Raw genomic sequence first — 25540 nt, 5'->3', positions numbered from 1 at the left:
AAAAAAGCACTATGCATCTATGATTCCATGCACAGGCACTGCAATGTAGAAGGATGAATTAAAACAAATATATTAGCGGCTACGCAGGACCTTTAAACAGCGTCAAAATATGGAGGAAGGAGATTGGTTGCCTGAATTGATATAAGGTGCGTTGCTCTCTGCCACCATTTCCAGCAGCAGGTGTGGAGGGTGAGATGCACTAAAAGGCAGCAGACAAAGGCAAGACAGCAAAAAGGTGAGGAGGTGCTGGGAAGCGCGATAAAATTTAGCGCTTTGCCATTCAGCTGGCGAAACACTATTTTTACTGATGTGTGGAAATGCCCTTGAATTCTACCTTTACGCGCTGGGGTTGCACCCTGTCCCGTTAATAGACGTTTAGTGTGCGGAAATGAGCAGGTGAAGTTTTTTCATGACAAAGAGGAAATGATATCACTTGGTAAGAGCATCCCATGAAATCTCAATTAAAAAGAGAGGAGTCTTTGTTGGTTGGTTGGTTTTGCTTCCTTCCATGAATTTTGCATTCCTATAGAGTAGGGGTTCCTAAAGGAAGCCAGATGAATGCTTGTAGCCTAGCCAAGGCACGGACTGCCTGGGACTGGGAGCTGAATGACACTCAGAGAATACCCGCCTACTCCACAATGTCAGGAAGAGTGTCAGGAAATATCCCCCTGGGACAATCAAGATGGAAGTGGATATTGTTGCAGACCTCCAGAAAGAGAGAAAAGCATTATCTTCCTTTGGACAGCAACCGCAGCGTCTGAAAGTACGCGGAAAAAATTTTTTTTTAAAGAGTGTGCACAACTTCCACTCCTGTCAACAGAAAATGAGGACTAAACAAACAGACAAACATGAGCCACTTTAGGGCCCTTCTCGGAGCAAAAGATTATGCAGCAGTTTCTAACCTGGATGACCACCATTGTGCTGTGTAAACACACTGAAATATACTCAAACCAAGAATGTTCCCTTCTTTTGAAACCACCCACTCCCGAAGGCACCGTAGAGCATCCTCTCTCAACTTTTTACTATTGGGAAACAGCTGAAACATTCTTCAGGCTTCAAGAAACCCCAAAGGTGGCGCAATTGTGCAGAATATGGTGGGGAAGCATAGCTGTGCACATGCCCACGTGAGGTCCCTCCCCCTCCCACCCCCTCCAGGCCCATCATTGGACATTTGGGGAGTGGCAGGAGGTCAATGTGACCATATATGGTCATATCACTAGATAGATGTTTAACAAATTAAAAAAATACATACAAAATGAATTAAGTCCCACCCATTCAGAAAACCCTTCCAGGGCCGTCAAGAAACCCCAGGGTCTCAAGAAATCCTGGTTGAGAAACCCTGCCTTAGCCAGTGGTGTAGAGCAGGGGTAGTCAACCTGTGGTCCTCCAGATGTCCATGGACTACAATTCCCATGAGCCCCCTGCCAGCATTTGCTGGTGGGGGCTCATGGGAAATGTAGTCCATTAACATCTGGAGGACCACAGGTTGACTACCCCTGGTGTAGAGGGCCATCGAGTTGCACAGCTGGCTTGGAGTTCTGAAGGCAAGAGCCATTCACAGGTGGCCAACCACCTGCCCAGAACTTTTTGTGAGAGTAGTCAGTAGGTTGCTGCGATCGCCAAAGTCTTCCGTGCAGCATGCTATTTTGATTGGTTGTACAGGAAAGCAATCCTTATCCCTTTAAGGCCCCAGCACTATCTTTCCAGAGGAACTGTCCTTTGCCCAAACTGAGTTCAGGTGCCTTACAGTCCTGCCACATCTCATCGCCTGCTCTATGACCTCCTGCCCCAGAAACCAACCCAATGTCAGATAGCTGCAGAATCCCAGAACTCTCTGCGATGAAGTGCTCTAATCATCCTCCTCCCTTTCTGTTCCCAGATGGCCCTCTATCACGCCTGCAGATGTTTTGGCTTCCCACCTAGAGGCACTAGCTGTAAGCAGCACTATCCTTTGATGATAAGAACCATCCGGTGTGAACCTGAATTGTATACAGGTATATGCCTTTTGATCCCGATTGCTTTTGTCTTTAGCATTGCAGGTGTCCTATGATGCTGTTAGTTCTTGTCTGAAATAAACTACTGAGTTATTGTCAAAACTTGGAGTTTGCCTATTTGGGGGGAATTTACCACAGGTGCATGACACTCATCAATATAGACTGAAATAGATGTATTGTGTTTCTGCATCCATTTTTCCAGCACTTCATCTTGAGACAGTCTCAGCCAACCCCTTTCCTTGCCCATCAGCTAAGAGATTCTGATCTTCTGTAGCACAACAATCTGGATTCAGGAACTGGTCTGAAGCAGCAGAACAAAGTTTGAGATCAGTGGCACCTTTAAGACCGGCCAAGTTTAATCTTGGGTATAAGCTGGGTGTATTCAAGGTGGTCTTTACAGAGCACATTAGCTAGATTTAGGAACCCGAGTTCCTAGGGGGAATAGATTGACCGGTGGCCTTCTGTCAATCACTGTCTCCTGTCTGCTAAACAGGGGAGCTCTCTTATTGGCCAGTTGAATGACTAAGCATGAGAAAGAAGGCGGGACAAATAATGACCGGCTGTCTGTGATTATCACAGCTATTTCCCAATGCGCGTATGCACACAGATACACTCTCTCACCCCTGCTTGGGGAATTTGTGCCGGATGAATTAAGGTTAAGCATGCCAAAGGCCTCCAGAGTTTATAAGAAAGAAATACACCAATTGCAAACAAAAACTGAGACTGAAGGGGACAAGAATCAAACCCAGTCCAGGCAAACAGCTGCAATCACACGCTCTCTCCACACATCAGCAAACATCTTTACCATCCCCTGCCATGTTTGGCATGCAGAAGGTTCATGGTTCAATCCCCGGCATCGCCAATTAAAAGGACCAGACAGGAGGGGATGAGAAAGGCCTCTACCTACAGCCCTCACTATGGACTTAAAGCCAGGTTCCCAACTCTGACTCTGGAAGTTCCCGAAAATGTTGGGTGGAGCCTGGGACCTCAGCAAGGATGTGTGGTAGGGTTGCCAGACCAAAGTGCCAAATGCCCAGGAGGAACTGGGGGCAGGACCTGGTGAGCTTGCATATAAGCCGACCCGCATATAAGCCGAGGCACCTAATTTTACCACAAAATATGGGCAAACTTATTTACTTGCATATAAGTCAAGAATGGGAAATGCTCCATCATCACAGGCTCTCCCATCCAGCCTACCCCCCCCCCAACAAATACAGGAAAGTCAAGAGGATGAATAACTGCTGGCTTTTGTACCTTGCTTTTCACTAACCATTGGAGTCTCAAAGTGGCTTACAATCGCCTTCCCTTCCTCTCTTGATGCCAGGCACCCTGAGAAAGCACTGGCAGAACTGCTCTGTGAGAACAGCTCTGGCAGGAGAGCCAAACAGTGCCCCCCCCAGGCCAGCAAACAAGAGCAGACCAACAGTATCCAAAGTTAGCAACCTACTACAACAAGTACAGCAGCTACCAAACTGGGAGAATGGACAACTCTAACTACAACTGCAGTGAACCCCCCCCCCCAAACAAAACACTGAAATAAAGAACTGTAAAATTGAACACTGAAAGAAAGAACTATAAAAATCAACTTTTAAAAGAAACACAACCCCAAGAAGAAAAGGCAAACAATGCTGCCCCTCAGATAAAAGAAGAAACACTAGGAGAAAGAAACAATAAATCCCAAAGCACCCCCAAAACCCACCCCACCCACAGAAACCAAAATAATAGTTTGGAAGAAGTGATTAAGAAGAGGAAAAAGTGAAGGCGAAAGGGGAAAAAAATGATCAGAGCCCCTCAGCAAGCTCAGCTTTCAGTACACATTTGCAAAAGGCAATGCAACGACTGGCTGGCTGGAGCAGGCTTTTATTTCAATTTCCATATATACCCGCATATAAGCTGAGGAGGGCTTTTGCAGTGTGAAAAAAGATGCTGATAAACTAGGCTTATACGTGAGTATGTAGGGTACATCACTTCCAGGAAAAAGTGGAAGTCACTTGGGGGAAGCTCTAGCATTTCGCAAAAACTCTATGGTTTGACATCAACACGCATTTGTTCTCCCCTGCCCCCAATTCCTCCTGCAAATCTCCAGGGTGCTGGCGGGCAACAAGAGGGAAAGCCATGAAGTTCACTCCTTGAAGCTGTCATTTCTTGCTGTGAAGTCTGGAAATCAGTTGACAAGCCCCACCTGGAGGTCAGCAACCCTAGCTACCAAGAACATTGCTTCAGTGTTCTGGAGAAGCATTCTAGCCTCAAAGGAAGTATGCATGTTGTGAAAAGCAGATTTCAGACAGAATCCTGAGTAGGATTACCAGACCCCCGGTGGAGGCAGAGGTCTCCAGCCAATCAGGCCCTACCGCTGAATGGCTGGTCAGCAGGAGGGACTTATTCTTAAAAAGAGGGAGTGATGTTTCGACAACATGCCCACATGACTTCCAGAGTGACCAGGAAGTGATGACATCATATCAGCGACATGGGGTCATGCTCTGGTATTTGGGCAAAAACTCTATGGTAGAAGCCAGATTTACCATACGGTTCTTGCCCAAATATCAGAGCATTGCCCAGCATGCCCAACATGATGACATCACTTCCAGGTCACGCTTGAAGTGATGTAGGTGTGTTAGGGTCTCCCTCCGGCTCTCGCTAAGTATCCCCCATCTCCCGTCGGTTGCCAGGGAAACCCGCTAACCATAATCCAAAGCTACCTCAGGAGAAAGGCCAAGCAGTAGCCCACAGGCCCTGCGTTGGCACAACCAGCCCGTGACCTCCAATGAACACGACTTCTCCGAAAAACCATCTTGCTCATAAACAAAGCCAGAGAAAGGGAGTGGAATAACCCGCTTGGGATAAATCAGCGCTTCACAATGTTCAATCTAATATATACTATGGGCGAGAGAAAGGGTTTAATGTTTCTCTGAGGTTTTTCTCTACCCCCCCCCCTCCCCTCAGAATATCTGACTCATTGTCTTTACAGTTTATGATCCAGAGACTCTGGAAAGAAACAAAGATCTTTACAGTGAACAGAGGAATAATGCAAACCCTCAAGGCCAGATTGTTGAGGGAAAGGAAAAAAATAAAAACAAATGCACTAATTAACATCTGGTGTGTATTCTTCCACCCCACCCCCTTCTCCCCTCAGACACAAACATAGTATTTGTGTTACAGCCTTGGCAATAATGACTGTGAAACGGGATGACGTCGCAAGGAATACAAGGGGGTGTGGGGGGGATATTCGATTCAGACAAAACAATGGAGAAAAGCCCATTAGGAACATAGAAAGCGGTGATCACAGAAAATAAAGTGGGGTGTGTCATTTCCCCCCACCCTGCCGAGTTTTATTCACATATCATAATTGCCTTGGATCCAAGCGCTGCTTGTGTCTTCTATAAAAGGAAAGGTGCCCAAAGTGTTTTTTTAAATTAGATATAACCAGACTGCTGCTTAGAAGGCCAGATCCTGAAGATGAAACTCAAATACTTTGGCCACCTCATGAGAAGGCAGGACTCCCTAGAGAAGAGCCTAATGCTGGGAGCGATTGAGGGCAAAAGAAGAAGGGGACAACAGAGAATGAGGTGGCTGGATGGAGTCACTGAAGCAGTCGGTGCAAACTTAAATGGACTCCGGGGAATGGTAGAAGGCAGGAAGGCTTGGAGGATCATTGTCCATGGGGTCACGATGGGTTGGACACGACTTTGCACCTAACAACATAACCAGACACCAGTTGTTGTTTTTGTTGTTTTAATAATAAATATCTAAATGGGTTAATTCAGCAGCTCTTTTGTTACCATTCTCTTCTTTTCAGATAAATATTTTACCATTTTAGTTTAAGAAAGCGTTCAGTCTTTTACTGTGCGGTCCTTGGAGAATCCGAACTGAAGTCTACTGCATGAGGCTTCCTTCAAAAGCATCACTCAAATTGCATGCTTAGAGAGGGAAAATCCAGGAAAGAGGTACTCCGGCTAAAGTGATAGTACACTTCTCCAATGCGTATTTTTAATGTTGAAAACAAAAAGGAAAGGACAGAACAACAAAGTTTTCCAATTCCTCCTTGCTGCTTTCAGAAAGTCGTCCACTCCCTCCTGCCCCAGTTTACATAAAGCATCAGTCTTCTGCTACCTGTCTTGCTAACATAGTGTGGTGCATTTCTGAGTGGAGCTCTCTTCTAGCACATAGCTGGCATTGCTCAATTGACTCAGGCGAGCCAGCAGGAAGCTGCAGCTGGAGTCTGGACAGAAGAATGAGGAGCTCCTGCAACAGCTTTGGAATCTAAGCCCTGGTTTGTCTCCAGCCCCATTTCCTCCTGCTGGTCAGAGCTCTCTGGCTGTTGAACATCTGGTTGGGCTAAGCTCTCATCCAGCTGAGGCTCAAATGAAGCTGTGATCTCCTGGCAAGGCTTTTCCTCTGAGGAGTTCTCCCTAACAGGACCTGGGCTAACAACACCTCCCCATGGCCCTGCAGCTGGCCATCACAGCCCCCCTTCCTCTCTCATCTCAGTGGGGCTGGGGGGATCCAACAGCCTTCCCCACCCAGCATGGTCCTTCAGAATTGAGGGGGGGATGGGAAGGAGGCAGTCTCCCCATAGCCTTACCTGTCTAGCCTAGCCTTTGGGATATTGGGGTAAGGGTAGGAGGCAGCCTAGCCTCCCATGTCTTTCCCTACCTGGCCTAGCCCAAGCTTTGAGAAATGTGAGGGTGGGTGGAAAGGAGGCAGTCCCCCCCCCCCTCACAGCCTTCCCTGCTCAGGCTGCCCTTTGAGAGATGGGAGTGGTGGGAAGGAAGTCTTCTCTGAGAAGTCTGGCCTTTGGGGGATGTGGGGGTGGGTGGGAAAGAGGCAGCCCATATATTTTACTCCCTCTGCCAAGGAAGCTTGCTGGGAGACCTTGGGCCAATCACCTTCTATATGCCTAGCCTACCTCGTATGATTGTTGTGAGGAGAAAATGGAGAAGAAGAAAATGATGTAAGCTGCCTTGGAATCCCATGGTGGAGGAAAGTGGGATATAAATAAAGTTAATAAATAAATCAATTACCCATTGACAAAATGCCTACTTAAGTTCCACCCACCCATCTTCCGTACTACTTGTTGGCCATACCCATACTAATTCCTTCTTTGGACCCAGACGTGCACACAGGAAGGTATGCAGCCAAATGTTTTAACTTGTACGTGGCACTGGCTATGAATCAGAGATCAGATCAGGTTTAATGGTCTTGGGCCCTTGTATCTAATCAGGACCTTCTCTTCCATTCTTCCTCCCAAAGAGTGTTAAGATCCAGCAACCAGAATTTGCTCAGGGTCCACGGCCTGAAAGAGGTGAAATTAGCTTCCCAGCATGGTGGGATGCACTGCCTAATGTGGGGGTTGCCAACCCCTGGTCTGCGGCCCGGTACCAGGCCGTGAAGGCCTCGGTACTGGGCCGCCGGCAGACGTTCCTGCCTCTCCCCCCCCCCCCTGCAGCAAGAAGCTCGCCAGGCCGTGAGCAAGGGGCTGCTTCGCTCGCGGCCCAACTAGCTTCTCGCTGCAAGGGGGGGGAGAGGCAGGCTCTCCCCCACTCCCGGAGGCGGTCCTCAACTGCAAAAAGGTTGGGGACTGCTGGCCTAATGAGATCAGGACCCTATGGAGCCTCAGGCAGTTCCACGGGGAATGCAAGACTGAGCTGTTCCACCAGGCCTATGGTTGAAGCCAGAGATAACATCAAGAAGATGCTTATGAAGGGAATGAATTCTAGTCTGCTTATTGTTTCCTTCGCACTATGGGCAATGCCCAAACGTGATAATTTTCGATCCTGTAATCTGTCCCAATCGCTTGTGTGATGGTCCAGCTTGACTAGTCCGAGGAGGCTTGATTCTGGGTTTGATTGTAGGATCCTAATTTTCAGCCTGAAAGCTCTGCCCCCAGGCCTTGGCTTCAAAGGACATCTCCCCAACTTTGGCACTCAGAGCTGTTCCAGACATTTCCTTCTATTGACTGGGAACTGATTTAGGGAGCTCAGCTGTGAACTTCAGAGAGTGGCATAGAGAGATGACGGTTGTGTTCAAAACGAAGCAACCCCCCCCCCCTCTTTTTCGCTTTGAAGCTGTGCCATCGGCATTAGCCCCACAATAAAGGGCATAAGAAAGGCTTGGTAGTTTATGCAATGGATGAAATCCTAGCAGCAAAAGAGCCAGGCGTGGAAAGCCATGAGCTGATAGTTTAAGCTATACTCTGCAATGCCATCTGGTGGTGTCCAGAGGTCATTCCCTACTTTAGAGATGCCAGTTGGATGTTGCATTCTCATCCAGTAGACCCTTAGAAAGACTCATTCAACATTGAACAAACATGACACTACATATGCAAAAAGAGCCTCTTGTGGCGCAGGGTGGTAATGCAGCCGACATGCTGTCTGAAAGCTCTGACCAGGGGGCTGGGAGTTTGATCCCAGCAGCCGGCTCAAGGTTGACTCAGCCTTCCATCCTTCCGAGGTCGGTCAAATGAGTACCCAGCTTGCTGGGGGGTAAACGGTAATGACTGGGGAAGGAAATGGCAAACCACCCCGTATTGAGTCTGCCATGAAAACGCTAGAGGGCGTCACCCCAAGGGTCAGACATGACCCGGTGCTTGCACAGGGCATACCTTTACCTTACCTATGCAAAACAATGCAGACATAAATCCAGGAGTACAAAATGGTAGCTTTGTGATAACAGAATACCTACTGCACAACAGATAGGTAGAAATAGGTAGAGTTGGGAGATGTGGGCTAAGTGGGTACAAAGGTGGCATATGTTTTTTTAGGGTGGAGGAAACCTCACTCCTAATGGAGTCATTTGAAGTGGTGGTGAGCTCCAGAGAGATAAACCTGGTGGGGTGGGAGACTCATGACGGAGGCCTGCCTGGCCTCTACCCTCCTGTAATGTTCAGTCTACTGGCACAACAATTTCCCCTCATAGTTCATCACAATATCTACCTGAAAGCTTAGGGGTAAGTTTGCAGTTTGGATAAAGTGCGGCCTAATGGCTTCTGGTACCACCATTGCCACCCAGGACAGAGACAAGGCCGTCATGCTGTGGAGCAGCAAATGTTGCAGTGCACGGCTCGCTTATTGAGTGAATAGGGTTCCTAAGCTTCCGGTGGGTCCTAGAGATGTCTCAATGCTACAGTGGCTCTGCAGACTCCAGAGATCAGTGCCCCTGGAGAAAAGGCTGGATGGTGAACTCTGTGACTTTTACCCCCTTCTGACCGATTATGCATGGGCTGGAATGCCCGAGCTGGCAGCGATCGGGCTTCGGGGAAGATCCCCGATTATGCTTGACATCGCCACCATCCTGGGCGCTGGGCCCTTGGAAGACCCATGTTAAGTAAACACGGATTTTCCCGAGTTCCTGGGTTTCCCAAGGGTGCAGGCGAGGGCTAGGTTGGGCTAGCCCTGTGCATAATCGGACGCGGCTTCTCTCCCGACCAACAGCGTTGCTGCAGGGATGCCTCTCCTTCTGCCAGCTCTGTGGCGCGTGGAGCTGACAGGGTTCCCCTCGCCCCCATGGTGGGAGAGCAGCATGCTGCTCCCCACAATCGTGCAATGGGGGCCCTATGCCCCTATTCCCCCCCTGCCACCACTCCAAGCTCTTCCAGCCCCACGTTGCGTGAATGGGGCCGTTGTGCTGGGGCAGCTGGCGTGCGCCGGGGAGATCCTCCCCCGTGCATACACTCAGGGTCGAGGGGGCTTTTTGCCCTGCCACAATAACACAGCGGCAGCCCAGCGTAGCTGCCGCCGAGCATAATGGGTTTCTGTGAAATTCCTTGCCAATGAGGGAGTGAGATGTACATTCAAAGCCTAGTTGGATGACGATAACTATAGATGGGAACACTGCAAATGTAAAGGGAATGGCACATATGCAGAGAATTATTAACTTACAGGAAACTTCAAAAATTAAAACCCTAGGGTACTCATATGAGGGATTATGATGTCTCTGCACTAATGTGCAGAGTATGGGAAACAATCAGGAAGAATTAGAAGTCCTAATAAAGGAAGGGAACTATGATGTAATAGGCATTACAGAAACCTGGTGGGATAAGTCCACAACTCAAATAATAGGACTGAGGGTACAACTTGCTTAAAAGCGGTATAGGAGAATGGTATAGAAATCAAGAGGACTTGGATGAGATGCTCTTAGACCAAATAACAACGTTCTCAGAGAGATGGGACCTAGTGGTCATAGGAGATTTCAATTACCCAGATATCTGTTGGAAGACCAGCTCTGTTAAAAATGAAAAGTCCAATAAATTCTTGGCTTGTCTTGCTGACAACTTCATTGCCCAGACAGTGGAAGGGGCAACCAGGAGGCCCGCTATTTTAGGCTTGGTTCTTGATGATCTTAGTAGGTTAGAAAACTGGGCTAAAATGAATTTCAATTGTGATAAATATAATGTTCTTCATTTAGGTAGGAAGAATCATTTGCATCAGTATAAGATGGGCGAGATCTGTCCTGGCAGTAGCGTGCATGAAAAGTATCTGGGGGTCTTAGTAGACCAGAAACTGAGTATGAGTCAGAAATGTGACTCAGTGGCTAAAAAGGCAAATGGGATTTTGACCTGTATTAAAAGAAGAATAGTGTCCAGATCATGTGAGGTGATGTTACCGCTTTATTCCACTCTGGTAATCCAAAGCTCTAAAGTAGCATAATTTTAAGTTCTATTTTATGATCTGTTTTAAATTGTATTACATTAAGTGACCATATTCTTTAGGTCTGTAATAGTTTGATTGATTGATTGATTGATTGATTCCACTCCGTGGAAGGTGGTGGTTCCAAAACTTCTTTGGAAGTTCCAAAACTTCTTTGGAAGTTTTTAAGCAAGGGCTAGATAGTCATCTGACAGAAATGCTGATTTTATGGACTTAGGCAGATGGGGGGGGGGTTATAAGTGAGTGAGCAGGAAGGGATGTGTCAGTGTTTGTTTCTTGTTGCCCTTCTTTGCATATCCAGGGAATTGCTGATCATCACTATAGGATGGTCGGTGAATTTCCTCCAGGCCAGGCTGGATTCTAGAGATTTCTGGTGGGGGGAAATCCCTTGGCCATGATATTGGGGTTACTGTGAGTTCCTGCATTGTGCAGACGGTTGGACTAGATCAGTGATCCCCAACCTTTTTGAGGCTGGGGACCAGCGGCAGCAGAGAGGGCGATTGCCCGGCTGTGCATGCCGAGCATGCGCCATGCGTAGCTGAAATTATGCATGCGCAGCACTTTCCCGCATGCGCGCATGCGGGATTTCGGCTGCACATGAGCAATGTCGGCCGCGCATGTGCAATGCGTGTGCACGGCCCTCTCCCCCCCCCCACAGTAAGAAGCTTCCCGGGCCGCAAGCTTGCAGCCTGGGAAGTTTTTTACTGTGGGGGGGGGCAGGGAGAGGGAGCTGCAACCCGGTGCCAGGGCCTTTGCGGCCTGGCACCGGGCCGTGACCCGGTGGTTGGGGACCACTAGACTAGATGATCCTGGAGGTCCCTTCCAACTCTATGATTCTATGATACTATTACACATCCCTATATCTCTCTTGTCTCCCTGTGGACTACCAGACAGCCATCACATCAAAGGTGATGGGATGGACCCAATCATTCAATAGCCTCACGCCTCTCCCCTACAAACTTTGGTGCCATAAATACAGAATTGCTGCCATGAACCTAGAGGAAGGACTGATAGGGAAGTTTCATGGTTAGCAGGTAACACGCACTAGCAATCAAGCAAATGAACACAAAGGAATTATTGATGGATTAGAACGAAAGCCCATTTTATGTAGCAATAAAATGGGCGCTAGAAGGGCTCTGTTCCCCCCCCCCCGACTGGCAAAGGATTGTGTGTGGGCGGGAAGGGCCGCGGAAGAGGGGCAGGAGCCGTAATTATGGCGTAGCAGGGCTCGCGCAGCCGAATAGTGTAGCATTTACCTCGGCAAGGGGAGAAGCGTCGTGTAGGAGGTGAAGAAGAGATCGGGCGGCCATGTTGTGCTGCGCAGCTGGCGAGGGCAGTGTGCGGCGCTGGCGGCGGAGCACCGGCGCAGTGGACTCTGTGACAGCGGGGAGATGTCGAGAGCTGGCAGCGAGGTCGTCGTGCAGGAGGCGAAGAGGAGATTGGGCAGCCATGTTGTGCCGCGCACCTGGTGGTGTCAGGAGGCATGGTAGATGTTGTTGGCTGGTGGCGGGGGCGGGAACGAAGAGTGGGGAGGGCAGTGGCAGGCTCGCTGCGTCGATGGCATTCCATGGGCGTGGCAGCGGCGCGGAAGGTCGGGGCGAGGTCCGGGAATGCTGGAAGTGGGGATGGCGGTGTCCGAGATGGCGGCGAGCATGGTGGCGGGGGCGAAGGTCAGTGAGAGGGCGGGAAGGGGGGAAGTGGGCCATTTGGGAAGGGCATTTGCTGGGCAGAGGGGAAGCGATTTTCTCTGAGCCCAGGGAAGTGGGGCGAGCGTCCTCCCTGGCGGCCATCTGTGCAGGATAGCGGCTCGGGCAGACTGGAGTCTGTGGTGCGGTGTTCGGGAGATGGGCCAAGTGTACAATAGGGAGGCCCTGGAGTGCCACTCTGAGTTTTTATCCCGGACAGAGCCCAACCTAACTCCTCCCCACCAGCCCTTACTCGATTATTAAGTCCGTGGCGCCCCGCACCGCGGGCCTGTTTAAAGATATGATGACCAAGCAAAATGTTTCTCTCCAGTCCTGTATTTCAGGATGTCATACAGCCTTTATGTCCCATGCGTGGAGTTGGGGTAGAGGGAAAGGAATCACACTGCTGCCATTTCTGATGTGAAAGACAACTGGAAGTCAGTCACGCAACTTTATCAAGCACTAACAGGAAAGTTTGGCTTTGCTGAGCCCTTTTCCACACGGAGGACTCACCCACTATTTTGTCCCCTTTTTTTTGCCTTGGGACCTTTTCCCATGCCCACTTGGGGGAGCCTTTGTCCCCTTTCCCCCCAGATTTGTTTCCATATGCAATAGCCAAGGGACAGGAAGTGAAAACTTCCCACCATTTTTTAACTTGTCAATCATCGTCACATGGCAAAAAACTCCCAATCATATTCCAGTGCCATTTTGTTGCATTTGAGTGCCCCCTCCAAGTCTGAAATCATTTAACAAGGTTATTGTGTTATCATGTTGCAGCGCTGTACCAAGGGCATTTTTTTTTGTCCTGGAAAGACTGACAAGAAAAGCTAAGTTACTGTGTATAGTATGTTTTTCAAAACCAAGTACAGCAAAACAATAACTATTTAATATATAAGAAACCACATGTACAATACAGCGGATAATTATAAATTAAAAGTAAAGTCAGTTCTGACTGCCCTCCTGGAAGCTAAATAGGTCCTGCAAATTAATTAGAGGACACAAAAGGGGGTAAGTCGGCTAAATTGTAGACAGTCTGTTTCACTGCATCTGAAGAAGCATGCCTGCACACAGAAGCTTTTACCCAGAATTAAACTTGTTGATCATAAAGGCGCCCCTGAACACAAACTTCATCCTGTGTAAAGTGGTATTTCCTTTTGTCCAACCTGAACCTACTGCCCATCAGCTTCAATGGACGACCTCGAGTTGCAGTATTTTGGGAGAAAGAGAAAAATTGCCAACCATTTTTTACTTCATTTCAGCCTTGCCAAGAACAAAAGTCAACGCCGCCTATTGTTCCGTTTAATTGAAAATCTTGTTCTGAAGCGCCCCCTTCTCCAATTTGTTGATCCTTGAATAGTACTGGAACAATTCCACAGCCAGGCGCCCTTTAAACGAGCCCAGCAGCGCGCATGCGCCGAACCATACCTTTTCCCCCCTCCCCTAGTCAGCCAACCCCTTTCCACGCCCCCCCGGCCTTGAAACTTCCCGCCCTCTCTTTCAGAGCCAACGGAAGGAGGGCCGGCCGGCTCCTCCAATAGCGAGAGAGGAGGCGGCGGCCTCCCGCCCTCTCGCTTCGCCGCCGCCCATTAGGCCCCGCCCCCGCCTCCCGCGCGTGCGCCGTGGGTCTGCGCGCCGCCTGGCCAAGCTGTGGGCGGGCCCGCGGCCGGCCGATCGGAGAGCCTCCATGAGCAGGCGCTGCCCACCTGTCGCCTCCGTCCTGAGGGGGCTCCTGGGTTCCGCCTTCCTCTGCCTGGCGCGGAACATGAGCCTCCGCGGGGGGCCGGGCGGCTGCCTGGCGGGGCCCTCGGGCAACCGCCACCGCCTCTCCTCGGCCCCCCAGCCGGACCCGCCGCGCCTGCGCCTGCCCGCCGTGCCCGGCCACGAGCCCTCTCGCGCCAACGACCTGCTGCTGCTCCTGCCCCCGGAGACGCCGCCGCAGCAGCAGCAGCAGCAGCAGCATCACGTCCTCTACTTCCCCGGGGACGTCCAGGTGAGAGCCCGGCCGAGGCGAACGGCCAGGGGGACGTTGCTCCCGAGGAAGCGTGCTGGGGATCGGGGCCCGCGGAAGCCTTGGGCCGTCTGCGCCCCTTGGCAGAGTTACTCTGGCGGAGCCGCCTTGGCCTGGATCAGGCCCTGCGCTGGGTGTCATTCCAGAACCTTCGTGGAGCTGCGGCATTGGCCCTTTCTCACTTTTCCTCGATTTTTTAAAAACTTTTTGTACATTTTTCTCCCTTGCCACTGTTAATGGTTTTCATTGATTCAATTAATATATATATATTTGCATTTCTTTTATTTAATCTTCTGGGGATTAGCTTAATCCCTCTCAAAAAAGTCCCTTGTGTACTGCCTTGCTTTGTCCATATTCCATAATGTCAGCTCCATAGGCAGCAATGTCCCAGGGTCTGAGCCCTGTTTAAACCTCAGATGCCCAGATTGGCCTTCTGCATGCTGAGCAGATGCTTTACCATTAATGCTCAACCCTTTCCCGGATGCCTCATGGAGATCCGTAGGGTTGCGCTGTAACCTATCCTGGGCATGTGCAGCTTGGAAGTAGTGAGCACCATTGGATGTGGTGGGGCTTGGTTCTGCCCGAAGTGACTGATTAGTTCTGGAGGGGAGGACCTCCTTGTCAGGTGCCAGAAAGGAAATCTGCAAGTCAGAGTAACCAGAACAGATTACGAGCTTGAGTAGCCTGGTGAAGTTAAAATGTCTGCGTAAACAGGTTCAGGTGAGATACCATGTTGATGAGAAGCCTGATTAAGTTAAAATGTCTGATTAAACAGGTTCAGGTGAGATACCATGTTGATGAGAAGCCTGGTGAAGTTAAAATGTCTGATTAAACAGGTTCAGGTGAGATACCATGTTGGTCAGAAGCAACAAAACTAAGTTTGAGTCCATTGGCATCTTTAAGACCAACAAAGCTTAATTCTGAGTATATTTTTGTGTGTGCAGGCACATTTCTTCAGATACTTTGTCATAGACTTCCTCAAGTCTTACGTATAGGACATCTGAAGACATGTGCATGAGCTTGTATCCAGAACTCAACTTTGTTGGTTTTAGAAGTACTGCTGGACTCAAACTTTGTTCTACTTTGAGAGAAGTGTGTGTATATCAGATGTGTGTGCATCTATTCATTCTCCTGAAACCATAGCCCAGTTTGCTGAAAGTGCATTGCTGATAGAAATTGTAGGCATCTACAGAATAATTATAGAAATGCATGTTAGCCCACTATTGATGTGGGTGGTGCTAATGCAGTTCCCAAACTGGCCTTGAGTATTGGGCACGGTTTGCATTTAGGAAAAGGAAAACTTCTGAATGAGCATGCTCAGCATGGGTCTGCACAAGTCTGTTGGGTCCTGTGCAGAGTTGCTGCAAACTAAGCCCATTGACTTAGTGCACTTCTGTGCACAGTTGTATTCTGGGAAAGATGGTAATAATCTTTCTCAGGACCTCCATCGTTCCTTCTGCTTGGGCATAATTGCTGCCTCTGAGGAGTACCCTCCCAGCATGGGAGAAAGAGGGATTGTATGTGACGTGCTGTCAAATCACTTCCAGTTTTTAATGAACTCCCAAACGCCCCATCATTGACTGCCTTTCTCAGGTCTTGCTTTATTGAGTCAGTCCAGCTCATGTTGGGTTTACAGAGAGAGTTTGCACTTACAGATTCTGTAATAACATTCCAATACACGTTTAAGTAAATTTAAGCTAATTGAAATCCTTAGGCTTAACTAGAAGAAAACAAGAATCCAGTTGTGCCTTAATGCCTAACAAAATTTATGGCAGGGTATGAGCTTTTGTGAGTCACTGCTCATTTCATGGCGGGGGGGAAGGACATAAGAGGAGCCCTGTTGGATCAGACCAGTGATCCATCTAGTCCAGTGTCCTCTCTCATGCAGTGGCCAACCAGTTCCTCTGGACAGGGTATAACCATGCTTGAGGCATGGCTGAACCAATCCCAACTGTCAGCAGATCATAGAGCCTAGAAATGTCGTTCTGGCACCTAGGAATAAACGTTTTTTTTTTTAATGTCAACTCCTGCAGAATGAAAGGAGATGGGATCTTAGATATTTGGTGCTGGGTCCTGGCTGGCTTAGGGAGCAAATACTACATCAGGAGGTTGTTACAGCAGCATACCTTCTGGTTTAAGCTCTGCTGGTGAGGGAAAAAATGGTAAGGCCTTTTGGTTTGGTTATTATGTTGGAGGGGCTAATAACAGTTTGTTTTCATGGCAAGGGAGAAACAAGAACATAGGAGGAGCCCTGTTGGGTAAGACCAATGATCCATCTAGTCCAGCATTCTGTCTCACACTGTGGCCAACCAGTTCCTCTGGACAGGGTATAAAGTGAATAGCTGTTATTGCCCCTCCTGTTTCTACATGAAGTGAATTGCTTTCATGGGGAATTAACTCTGGACTAATTGTGCTCAAATAGAATGTATGTACTAATCCCAGGTTGTTCTGATGCTTAGAATGTTTGTTGCAGCTTCTGCAAGGATTTTATTCTGGCATCTTTCTGCAGTTCTTGGGGGGTGGGAGAGAGGTTACAAAGGGCTGAATCCAACCAGTTTTTTGTGCTGGCCATCACTAGAAGCCTTGGGGAGGATTATGGGATTGTCATTGCTTATTCATATGTAAGTTTAACTTTATACCCTTCAGTGGAGGTGGATGAATTAGTTTCTGAACCAGTTGCTTTCTTTACTGGTTCTCTGATCTGTAGTTAAATAGTGGTTTTTTAAAGCAACAATGGGATTAGGAGAAGTTAGGCTAAGTTAGGTGAGAAGTTAGGCTAAGCTTAGGAGTAGATATTCTTGTAGGCATTCCATTAACTTGTCAAAGTGTTTTTGAAACTTCTGAAGTTATAAGACCAAACTGCATGGTTATTCATAACAATATATGTCCGTCATGGGGAGGGGCAGTAGCTCAGTGGAAGAGCCTCTCCTTTACCTGCAGAAGGTCCCAGATTCAATCCCTGAAATCTCAAATTTAAAGGACTAGGTATTAGAAGATGTTCAAGACCTTCACCTGAGACCCTGGACAGCTGCTGCTAGTCTGAGTAGGCAATACTGACCTTGCTGGACCAAGAGTCTGATTCGGTACAAAGCAGCTCCATGTTCCCTTTTAGTGAAAAACTGCAGCATATTCTACTTTTTCTTGCAAGGAATATTATATAAGTTTTTATTGTTTAACGGCTCTGTTTCCTGTTTGCGTGTGTATTCCGCAGTATCTCTTCGAAATGGGATATTCAGGGTTATCCATATGCAGCCATACTATAGATCAGGGGTAGTCAAACTGCGGCCCGCCAGATGTCCATGGACTACAATTCCCATGAATTGTAGTCCATGGACATCTGGAGGGCCGCAGTTTGACTACCCCTGCTATAGATAATAGTAGATTCAGGTGTGTAGCTGTGTTGGTATGAAGCAGTAGGACAAAATTTAATACCAACCAAGTTTAATTCTGGGTATAAGCTTTCATGTGCATGCTCATTTCTTTAGATAACTGAAGTGTACATGCACATGAAAGCTTATGCCCAGAATTAATCTTGGTTGGTCTTAAAGGTGCCATTGAACTCAAACATTATTCGGTAGATTAGGGGCCAAGCCTGTTGCATTCAGGAATACAACGGGCACTAGATTAGGGGGGTGGAGTGAAAGAATTCTGCGGAATGCTCTCCCCCTTCCCCCAATTCCTGGAAAGGCTACAGGCAGCTGTTAAGGAACTCAACAGCAGGGGCAGTTTTCATTTGCATTTGAAAGTAAATAAAGGTTCAAGATTTAGAATGAGTCTGAAAGTAGATAAAATATTACACTGCCATTTCCAATGTTCTGCTCTCTGCTTTAATACCTTTTTAACCCAAGTGTTGTTCATTAAAGTTCTGCTAGGTCGCAAATAACGTGTTGCATGTAGTAAGAAAAATTATTATTCACGGCTTACAAGATACATCCAGACTCTGTCCTAAAACCTATCTGTTGCCTCATTTCAGAGCTATCGTGAAGTTATGGTTTGCCATCCAGAAAACTTCCAGTGGGAGTCTTGGTGCTTAGAAAACATTGCTGCTATCCTTGCCCATCGTTTCCCCGGCAGTTACATTTGGGTTATAAAATGCTCTCGCATGCATTTGCACAAGTTCAGCTGTTATGACAATTTTGTGGCCAGCAATATGTTTGGAGCGCCTGAGCACAGCCCTGACTTTGGAGCCTTCAGACACCTCCATGCGCTATTGGTCAACGCCTTTAAAATTGCACAGAACTTTCTGCTGTCACAGAAGACCACACATGGATTCAGCAAGGATGGAAAGGCCGCACCTTACAAATTCCCCGTTGCTCCCAGTACCAATGGATGTTTGGCGGCAGAAACGGAACCAGACTGCGAACCTTTTCACAATTCAACTGTGAACTTTATCGAGCCTTCCATCGCCGGCGGAGCGTCATTCACTTTGATAGGTTTCAGCAAGGGTTGTGTTGTCCTGAACCAATTGCTTTATGAACTCAAGGGCGCTAAACAGGACAAGGACCTAGCTGCCTTCATCCAAAACATACGAGCAATTTACTGGCTGGACGGGGGTCATTCTGGAGGAAGCAATACCTGGGTCACCTGCCCTGATGTGCTGAAAGGCTTTGCACAGACTGGGATCGCCGTGAACGCGCATGTCACGCCGTACCAGGTCTTTGACACCATGAGGTCATGGATCGGAAAAGAGCACAAGAGATTTGTACAAGTCCTTGAGGAGTTTGGCGTGAACGTCAACAGCCAGCTTCATTTTGCCGATGAAGCCCCTTCCTTAGACAACCACTTCAGAGTCCACGAAGTATTCTGACGCTGTGAATGTATCGCATTGTTATGTTATACATTGCAAAAGCACATCAAGAACTGTGACTAAGCAGCTTGAGGCACTGGCTTCTAAACCCTGGAAGGGAAAAAAGATTATAACGTGTACTAATGTTTACTTTTTATGATAGGACTGGGCTTTAATCAAAGTCTGTCTTGCATTTGCACCTGGACAACTTCAAGTCCACGGCTTAATGTTGAGGATTTTTCTTTGCTGTGTGGAGGCAACACCTATTCATCTGAAAATACTCTTTGTAACATCAGGTGAAATGTCGGTTGGCTTGATACCTGCTTTTAACTATGGGTGTAATTTGTGGCCAGACCTTCATAGCCAGTCTCTAGAAACAGCTTTCAGAAAGATCTAGTGCTGAAGATCTGGGGGGAAACATACAATTGACATAGAGAAGCCTTAGCTAAAGAACTGTGAACATGAGGCTTTCAGGTTGCATTAATAAGATTTGTTTCTAGCACTTTGGCATAGCAAAAGCAATGCAATGTTTGTTATATTGGCACCGTCTTCAGTGTTTGTGCAGTAAAAACAAATTTTTATAGAAACTGAAAAACAGCTAATTTTCGATTTCTCCACGGTGTTCTGCTATTTCTAACCATTGCTAAACATCTGTTCCTAGCTTTCGTTGGAAACTGAATTAGTATTAAACATTTTAAAGTGACCAAGATTGTGTAATCTTAACCCCCTGTTCAACATTCCCTATTAATACTGAAGCTTGATGAACTCTTAATGCGTTTTTAAATTTTTGTACCTTGAGTGTTAGACCCTTTGGAAACCACTGTGCTGACCTTTTCCTAAAAACCAAGCCACAGGCATCTATAAGAGGTTGATATCGTTTACAGTAAATCTTAGAATAATGTTACAAACACAGGCATTTGGGAAAAGTTCCTTGTAGTTTTAATGAATGAACGGAAAGCTGTGGTTTTCTACATGTCCTCTGACAAGCCTGCAAAAGCCCCAGAGGATACACCTTCAAAGCCAGAATTTACCTGGCATTATCAGAAAATCATAAATGGCCTCCAACTCAGTACCCCCCCCAAAAAAAACCCTTTAATATTATAATAAAGCCTTAAAGGGGAAAAACCCTTTGTATCCAGGAATACAAAGGGTAGTAGAGTGGGGGGGGGGGGTCAGGAAAAATGAAGGGAGAGACGCCCAGCCTGGAAGGGCATGTGGCTGAAGGGGTGTTTGGCGTGGGTCTTGCTGGCTTATCTGGCAACCTTGCCTCCTATCTACAATGTTTGTATGACCTGAAATAGGTCAGGGGGTGCTGTGTGGATGGTTAGGTGGCTGCAGAGGCATTACACACTTGAGTCCCCACTTCCCAACCTCAAGGGATATTTCCAGACCAGGGTCAGCCAACTTCCAGGTGGGGCCCGGAGATCTGGAATTGCTGCTCATCTTCAGACTATAAAGATCAGCTCCCCAGGCAGAAAGGGCTGCTTTGGAGGTTAGAAAGCATTGTTGTGCATAAGAAACATTTAAGGCCTCCCACGCAGGTTGTTGTGGAGTTGAAACACTCGAGGCCTACTGCACAGGGCTGTTGTACAGATGAAACAGGAGGCAAAAGAGCCTCTGCAACAGCATCAAGCTTCATCTGCACAGCAACCCTGTGTGGTAGGCCTCAAAGCTGCAGAGAGTCACTGAGAAGAAATACACATGGCTTGGCTGCGTCTTCCTTCCATCAGTGAGGCTGGCCACAGCAATATTTTAATTGAGAAGAGGCTTTTCTGTGGCCTTCCTGTTAGACTCCGACAAACTGAAAGAACTGTGAGGAGACGGTCAGGGGTGGGACACGCACGATGATTGGGGAGCCGCTGTCCTAGAGGAGGACACAGCCAGGAGCCATACAGGGAACCTGATTGGCCAGTAAACTGTGAAGTCCAACTCCTCCTAGGACCCCTTACTGTCTTTATTATAATGCTCATGGTTACAGATTTTAGTAATTAGAATTAGTCTAAACTTTTACGTGAGTTAACCGTGTAATCATCTGGAGAGTTACTCCAATCTAAGCACACTGATTGGAGGAACAAATGACATATTACCTCACAGTTCTACTCCCTCTGAGGCAGAGGACATCTTGAGGGTGATTCCCACTGTCCAATCAGAGAGTCCGGAACAATGTTTCAACTTCCTGTCTCCTACCTGTGGGAGACACCCTCTTCAGTTTCTTTACTGCATCATTAGGGACAGCCACTAACAAATAGATTTTGCCTTTTTCTACACTAATTTTTTTTCTATTTTTCAATCATTCTAAAGTCATCCCCCCCCCCATTCTATTTTATATCCCTCCTCTCTATTGTGACCCCAACCCATTCCCTCTCTCAATCTCTGGAAGAGCAGCAAAGAGCAGCTGTCAAGCTCTTTCTAGTGATGGCGTCCATTTTGGGGCAGTAACAGAGAGTGAGACCAATTGGCCACTCCAATTATGGTGCAGAAGAGTGGCAATGATGGATTTTTCCAAGGGAGAAATTGAACCATCCTTCGTATTAAGCACAAGGGAGACTGCTGGGGAAACCAGCAAGGCCTATGCTCAGCTTATCTTAGCGGCTGTGTCCTACCTCTTGTCATGAGAAGAAAAGCACACACACACAAAAAAAAAAAACGCTGGTGAAAAAGGGACATGGATTAAAGCCAGTTTGATGGCAGCCATCTTACACAGCCACAAACATCTCACAAAGGCCGTTCTTATGCAGGCACAACACATGTGGATCCTGATTTTTTTGTCGCGCAACAGCATTTTGGAGCGCAGATACAGGGAGTTCCTTGCTCAGTTTAGGAGAACAAGACTCCCAATTAAATGGCAGCAATGCCAGTAGGGCAGACGACCAGTACAGTTAAAAACTTGAGGAGTGGGTCATCTCCCCCCCACACACAATTTCATATCTTAATATACAGACCATGAAGGAGGAGATTCAGAGCTACTGCCGCAGTAGCTCAATGCCCAACCGAAGTCAAAGCCAGAGAGGTTGCGGCCTTACTCCCCCTCTTCCTTCTCCCCACCAAGAGGCAACAAAACAGGAAGAGATAGATCTGAGGGGAGAGGTACATATTGGCCCATTAAAACAGAAGGAAACCTGTTATAGAAAAAGGCTGAGAAATGCAGATTCTTCTTCTGGAGCCAAGTCTCTGACAGCATAAAGGAAGGGGAGTTTCTGTCAGACGATCAAGATGAGGAGGACATTTAAATATTTGTACAAAAAAATAGATCCCCTAAGGTTTAGAACTACCAGTACCTGCTGTCAAAAACTCACTGCACTAAAGCACCAAGAATCCCCAGCAGGTAAAAAGAAAAACCTTGCAAACTGTAATCAGAAAACTAGACCTAGAGGTTTTCCCCTCAGAACAGACACCATTGAAAGAGCATTTCCATTCCCAGAGTTCTTTGAAGAGCAATTAAAACATAAGTGGGTCAAACCTCTAGAAAATAGCAGTACCAGGGTTTATCACGAAGTAGCATACTTTACCACTGTTTGCTCATCAGTTCTTGTAGCTTCCATTGGTGGATGCTCTCATAACAGCATTACAGCCCTTTGGCTTGATATGAGAAGATGATCAAGGCACCAAAGCAGATTTTGCACAATGGAAAACTCATGACACTAGAGCAGTGGCAATCATGCACCTACAACTATTAATTAACTAATACAACTATTATTAATGGAATACTCAATTTGCATTTTACTACTGAGGAAGGCTTTTGTCATAACTGCCCTCCCAATTTCCTCGGGAGTGTTGACTTAGAGGTTTAACGAGCCTGAGAGCCTTCCATCCTTCCCTTTCCCCACGTTCCTTTCATTTTTTTCTGTGCCTTCCCTCTCACCTCCATCCCATGGTTTATGACCTGTAGAAACTTTCTCCCCCACTGTGAAGAGCTCTCATCTGTCCCGTCCTTGGTTCACATAGTAGGGGCTGGAAATTTACTACTGGGGATGACAGGGGAAACAGACTGGATGTCTCTTGGATTCGTACCTTTTAGATCAAAAGCTTCTCCTATGGGAACTGGATCTCCTGCCTAAACTGTTCCCCCCTATATATAGACCTAAGGGGGCCAACCGTGCTTGTCTCTGTCAATGCTCCTGTTCTTGCCATGCTTTGTCCCGCTTTGCCTTATGGAACCCTTCAATAAAAACTGACTTCTTTGCACCACATGTGTATGGAGCAGTTCTCTGCGAGGCGGTCTCTTCTGGTCAGCCGGACCAGCCCACGGTTCGTGACAGCTTTTAGTCGAAACTCATTTGGTTCTTGTATATGAACATAATTTGTACCTTTTAACCTGAATTTATGTGTTTGGACATTTGTCTATATTAAGCATAGGTATTTATATGCAGAACCAAAAGAATGTGGGTTATTTTAGCACCTTTGAATGTATAAATAAGTTATATACTATATTTTGCACATTAGCACTGCGTGCTTAGTTATACTTTAGTTTTTGTTTTTTGTGTCAACATTTTTGGTTACCTTTATTGTGACAGCATACTCCTTAAAGGTAGATGTATTATTTGAGAACTGCCTAGACAAAAATCTTGGTGGAAGTCACAGACATATAAAAGGTACTACCGGAGATACTGAAATGTTTACATAGAAAGACACATGGAGGTATGCAATAATGTGCCAAGAAGAATTGGGACTGGAGGGCCATCCTGGATTTTAAAGTTCCCTAAACAAGTCTGTCAAATTCAGAGATTTGAGGGTGAACACATTCCACTGCAGAAAACCTACAGCTTACTGAAGCATATGTGCATATTCTGATTTTTCCAAGGCACAGAAAACATCTCAGCTTTGAGAAACAAAATTCAAATCACTCAGTAGCTTTGCAAGTCTTCTCCAGGGTTCTGATCAATTGGCTTGTCAAATTAAGAGAATAGACAAACTATGTACATCCTTATTTCGATGACTTACCGATCAGTTCCATCCACAAAGTCAAATAATTAGCAGGTATGAAGATTACCATTTAATTTCTACCAAGTCATGATTTCATCATAAACTTGCAGAAGAACTCACTGAACCCAGTAGAGCTTCTGGGAGTTATCCTCAATACAGCAGTTGATTGCTTATCTTTGCTAGCCCATTAGGCACTGAAAATCAGAGAGATGTCCAAATCTGAGATCATGTGCAGATCGACTTCCCTATTGACTGTGACCAAACTCTTGGATTCACTAATATCATGCATAGACTGAATCCATGTGTGACAATTACAGCAACTGGTAAGGCCTTTCCAGTTTCAGTTCCATTAAACATCAGCCTAGTATGGTGAACAAAGAGGTCTAACCTACTCCAAGGCAAGACATATTAGATATTGGAGATCTTTGCAGATGCTAGTTTATTATGGTGGGGAAATGAAACTGAGCATCAACATTCTGTAGTTTTGTGCCACAGATCTTGCATTAGAACAATTCCAGACAGCTTATTTTCATAACCTAGTGAGGATGGATGACATGTCAGCCAAAACGTCCATAAACAAATTGGGAGGGGGAATAATTCATCCTATACAAGAAGACAGTAAAGGTAATTCGCACGACAGAACAAAAAATCTCACATCAGTTTGGGCAGAACACATAAAACATCAACACATAAGACTTCAAACAATCAAGCAGACTGACTCAGTGGGCATGTGATTCAAACAAGTCGTTCAAGATTGATCCTTTAAGAGGAGTTTGTTCCTACAAATCACCAGGCTCTTTAACCTACTGCAAATAGATTTTACACAAGATTCTTTCACCCTAAGTCAGAGGCAATGAATGCTCTCACCTGTCCATGGCCATACAGGAGAGTCAATAGCATCTACTTGGAGGTTATCTGTGTCATTGGGCATGCTTTATCAGGGACCCATCTGGCATCCACAGTTGGGATGGCTGCGCATGGCTGCATGGAGACTGAGAGCAACAACTTCTTTCACCTACAGACTGACATTGAAGTCACAGAGACCATGGATTCCAGGAGACTATCCAAAGCAAAACCAAAAAGGGAAGCCAAAACCTGACCTACCCAGAAAAGTTAGGAACTCAAAGGTTGAGCTGCAAAACTGCAGATGATTGCATATTGGTGGCAGGAAAAGGTAATCAAATTGGACCTGCAAATAAGCTACATGATTCTCTCACATCTCAAGATATAAATACTGTAGGGAGAGTAAGCTATAAAAGTGACAAAACAGCATTTATCATTCATCAGAAAAAGATGAAATGGGGGGGGGGATTCATGAAAATGTGAGACTAAACTCCCATCAACTCAACACAGGCATCTGTTCCCATCTAGCAGTTTTTTTGCTAAACCAGAAAGTCAAGCTCACTTAAGCTCAGGGCTGCACACAAAGGGAAGTGCTTGTTGAAAACCTGACTTATGCCAGTGCATTAGGTTTGCCTCGAACCACACGCAAACCTCTA

General features: G+C 46.9%; 1 protein-coding gene and 1 long non-coding RNA gene across 2 annotated transcripts in view; one reads left to right on the top strand and one right to left on the bottom strand.

Annotated features, from left to right (window-relative positions):
- Window positions 1-14234, bottom strand: part of LOC143829085 (uncharacterized) — a 40771-nt gene extending 26537 nt beyond the window's left edge. The window contains exon 1 of the long non-coding RNA XR_013227998.1: window positions 14028-14234. This is a non-coding gene — a long non-coding RNA (uncharacterized LOC143829085). The remainder of the gene's footprint in view (window positions 1-14027) is intronic.
- LOC143829083 (mitochondrial protein C2orf69 homolog) lies at window positions 13919-23303 on the top strand. The gene is made up of 2 exons (XM_077319388.1): window positions 13919-14314; window positions 18306-23303. Exons 1-2 carry the CDS (start codon window positions 14009-14011, stop codon window positions 19137-19139), a joined length of 1140 nt encoding a protein of 379 aa, XP_077175503.1. The 5' UTR covers window positions 13919-14008; the 3' UTR covers window positions 19140-23303.
- The last annotated feature ends 2237 nt before the right edge of the window (window positions 23304-25540 follow it).

Source organism: Paroedura picta, chromosome 2, assembly GCF_049243985.1.
Source record: "Paroedura picta isolate Pp20150507F chromosome 2, Ppicta_v3.0, whole genome shotgun sequence".
NCBI classification, from domain to species: domain Eukaryota; kingdom Metazoa; phylum Chordata; class Lepidosauria; order Squamata; family Gekkonidae; genus Paroedura; species Paroedura picta.
Note: the sequence above shows the minus strand (reverse complement) of the source record. Positions and strands in the feature narration are given on the sequence as shown.

Coding starts and splice junctions, on each gene's coding strand:
- LOC143829083 (XM_077319388.1), top strand. CDS start 14,009: ATGAGCAGGCGCTGCCCACCTGTCGCCTCCGTCCTGAGGGGGCTCCTG. Junction 14,315..18,305: donor ACTTCCCCGGGGACGTCCAG/GTGAGAGCCCGG, acceptor GCCTCATTTCAG/AGCTATCGTGAAGTTATGGT.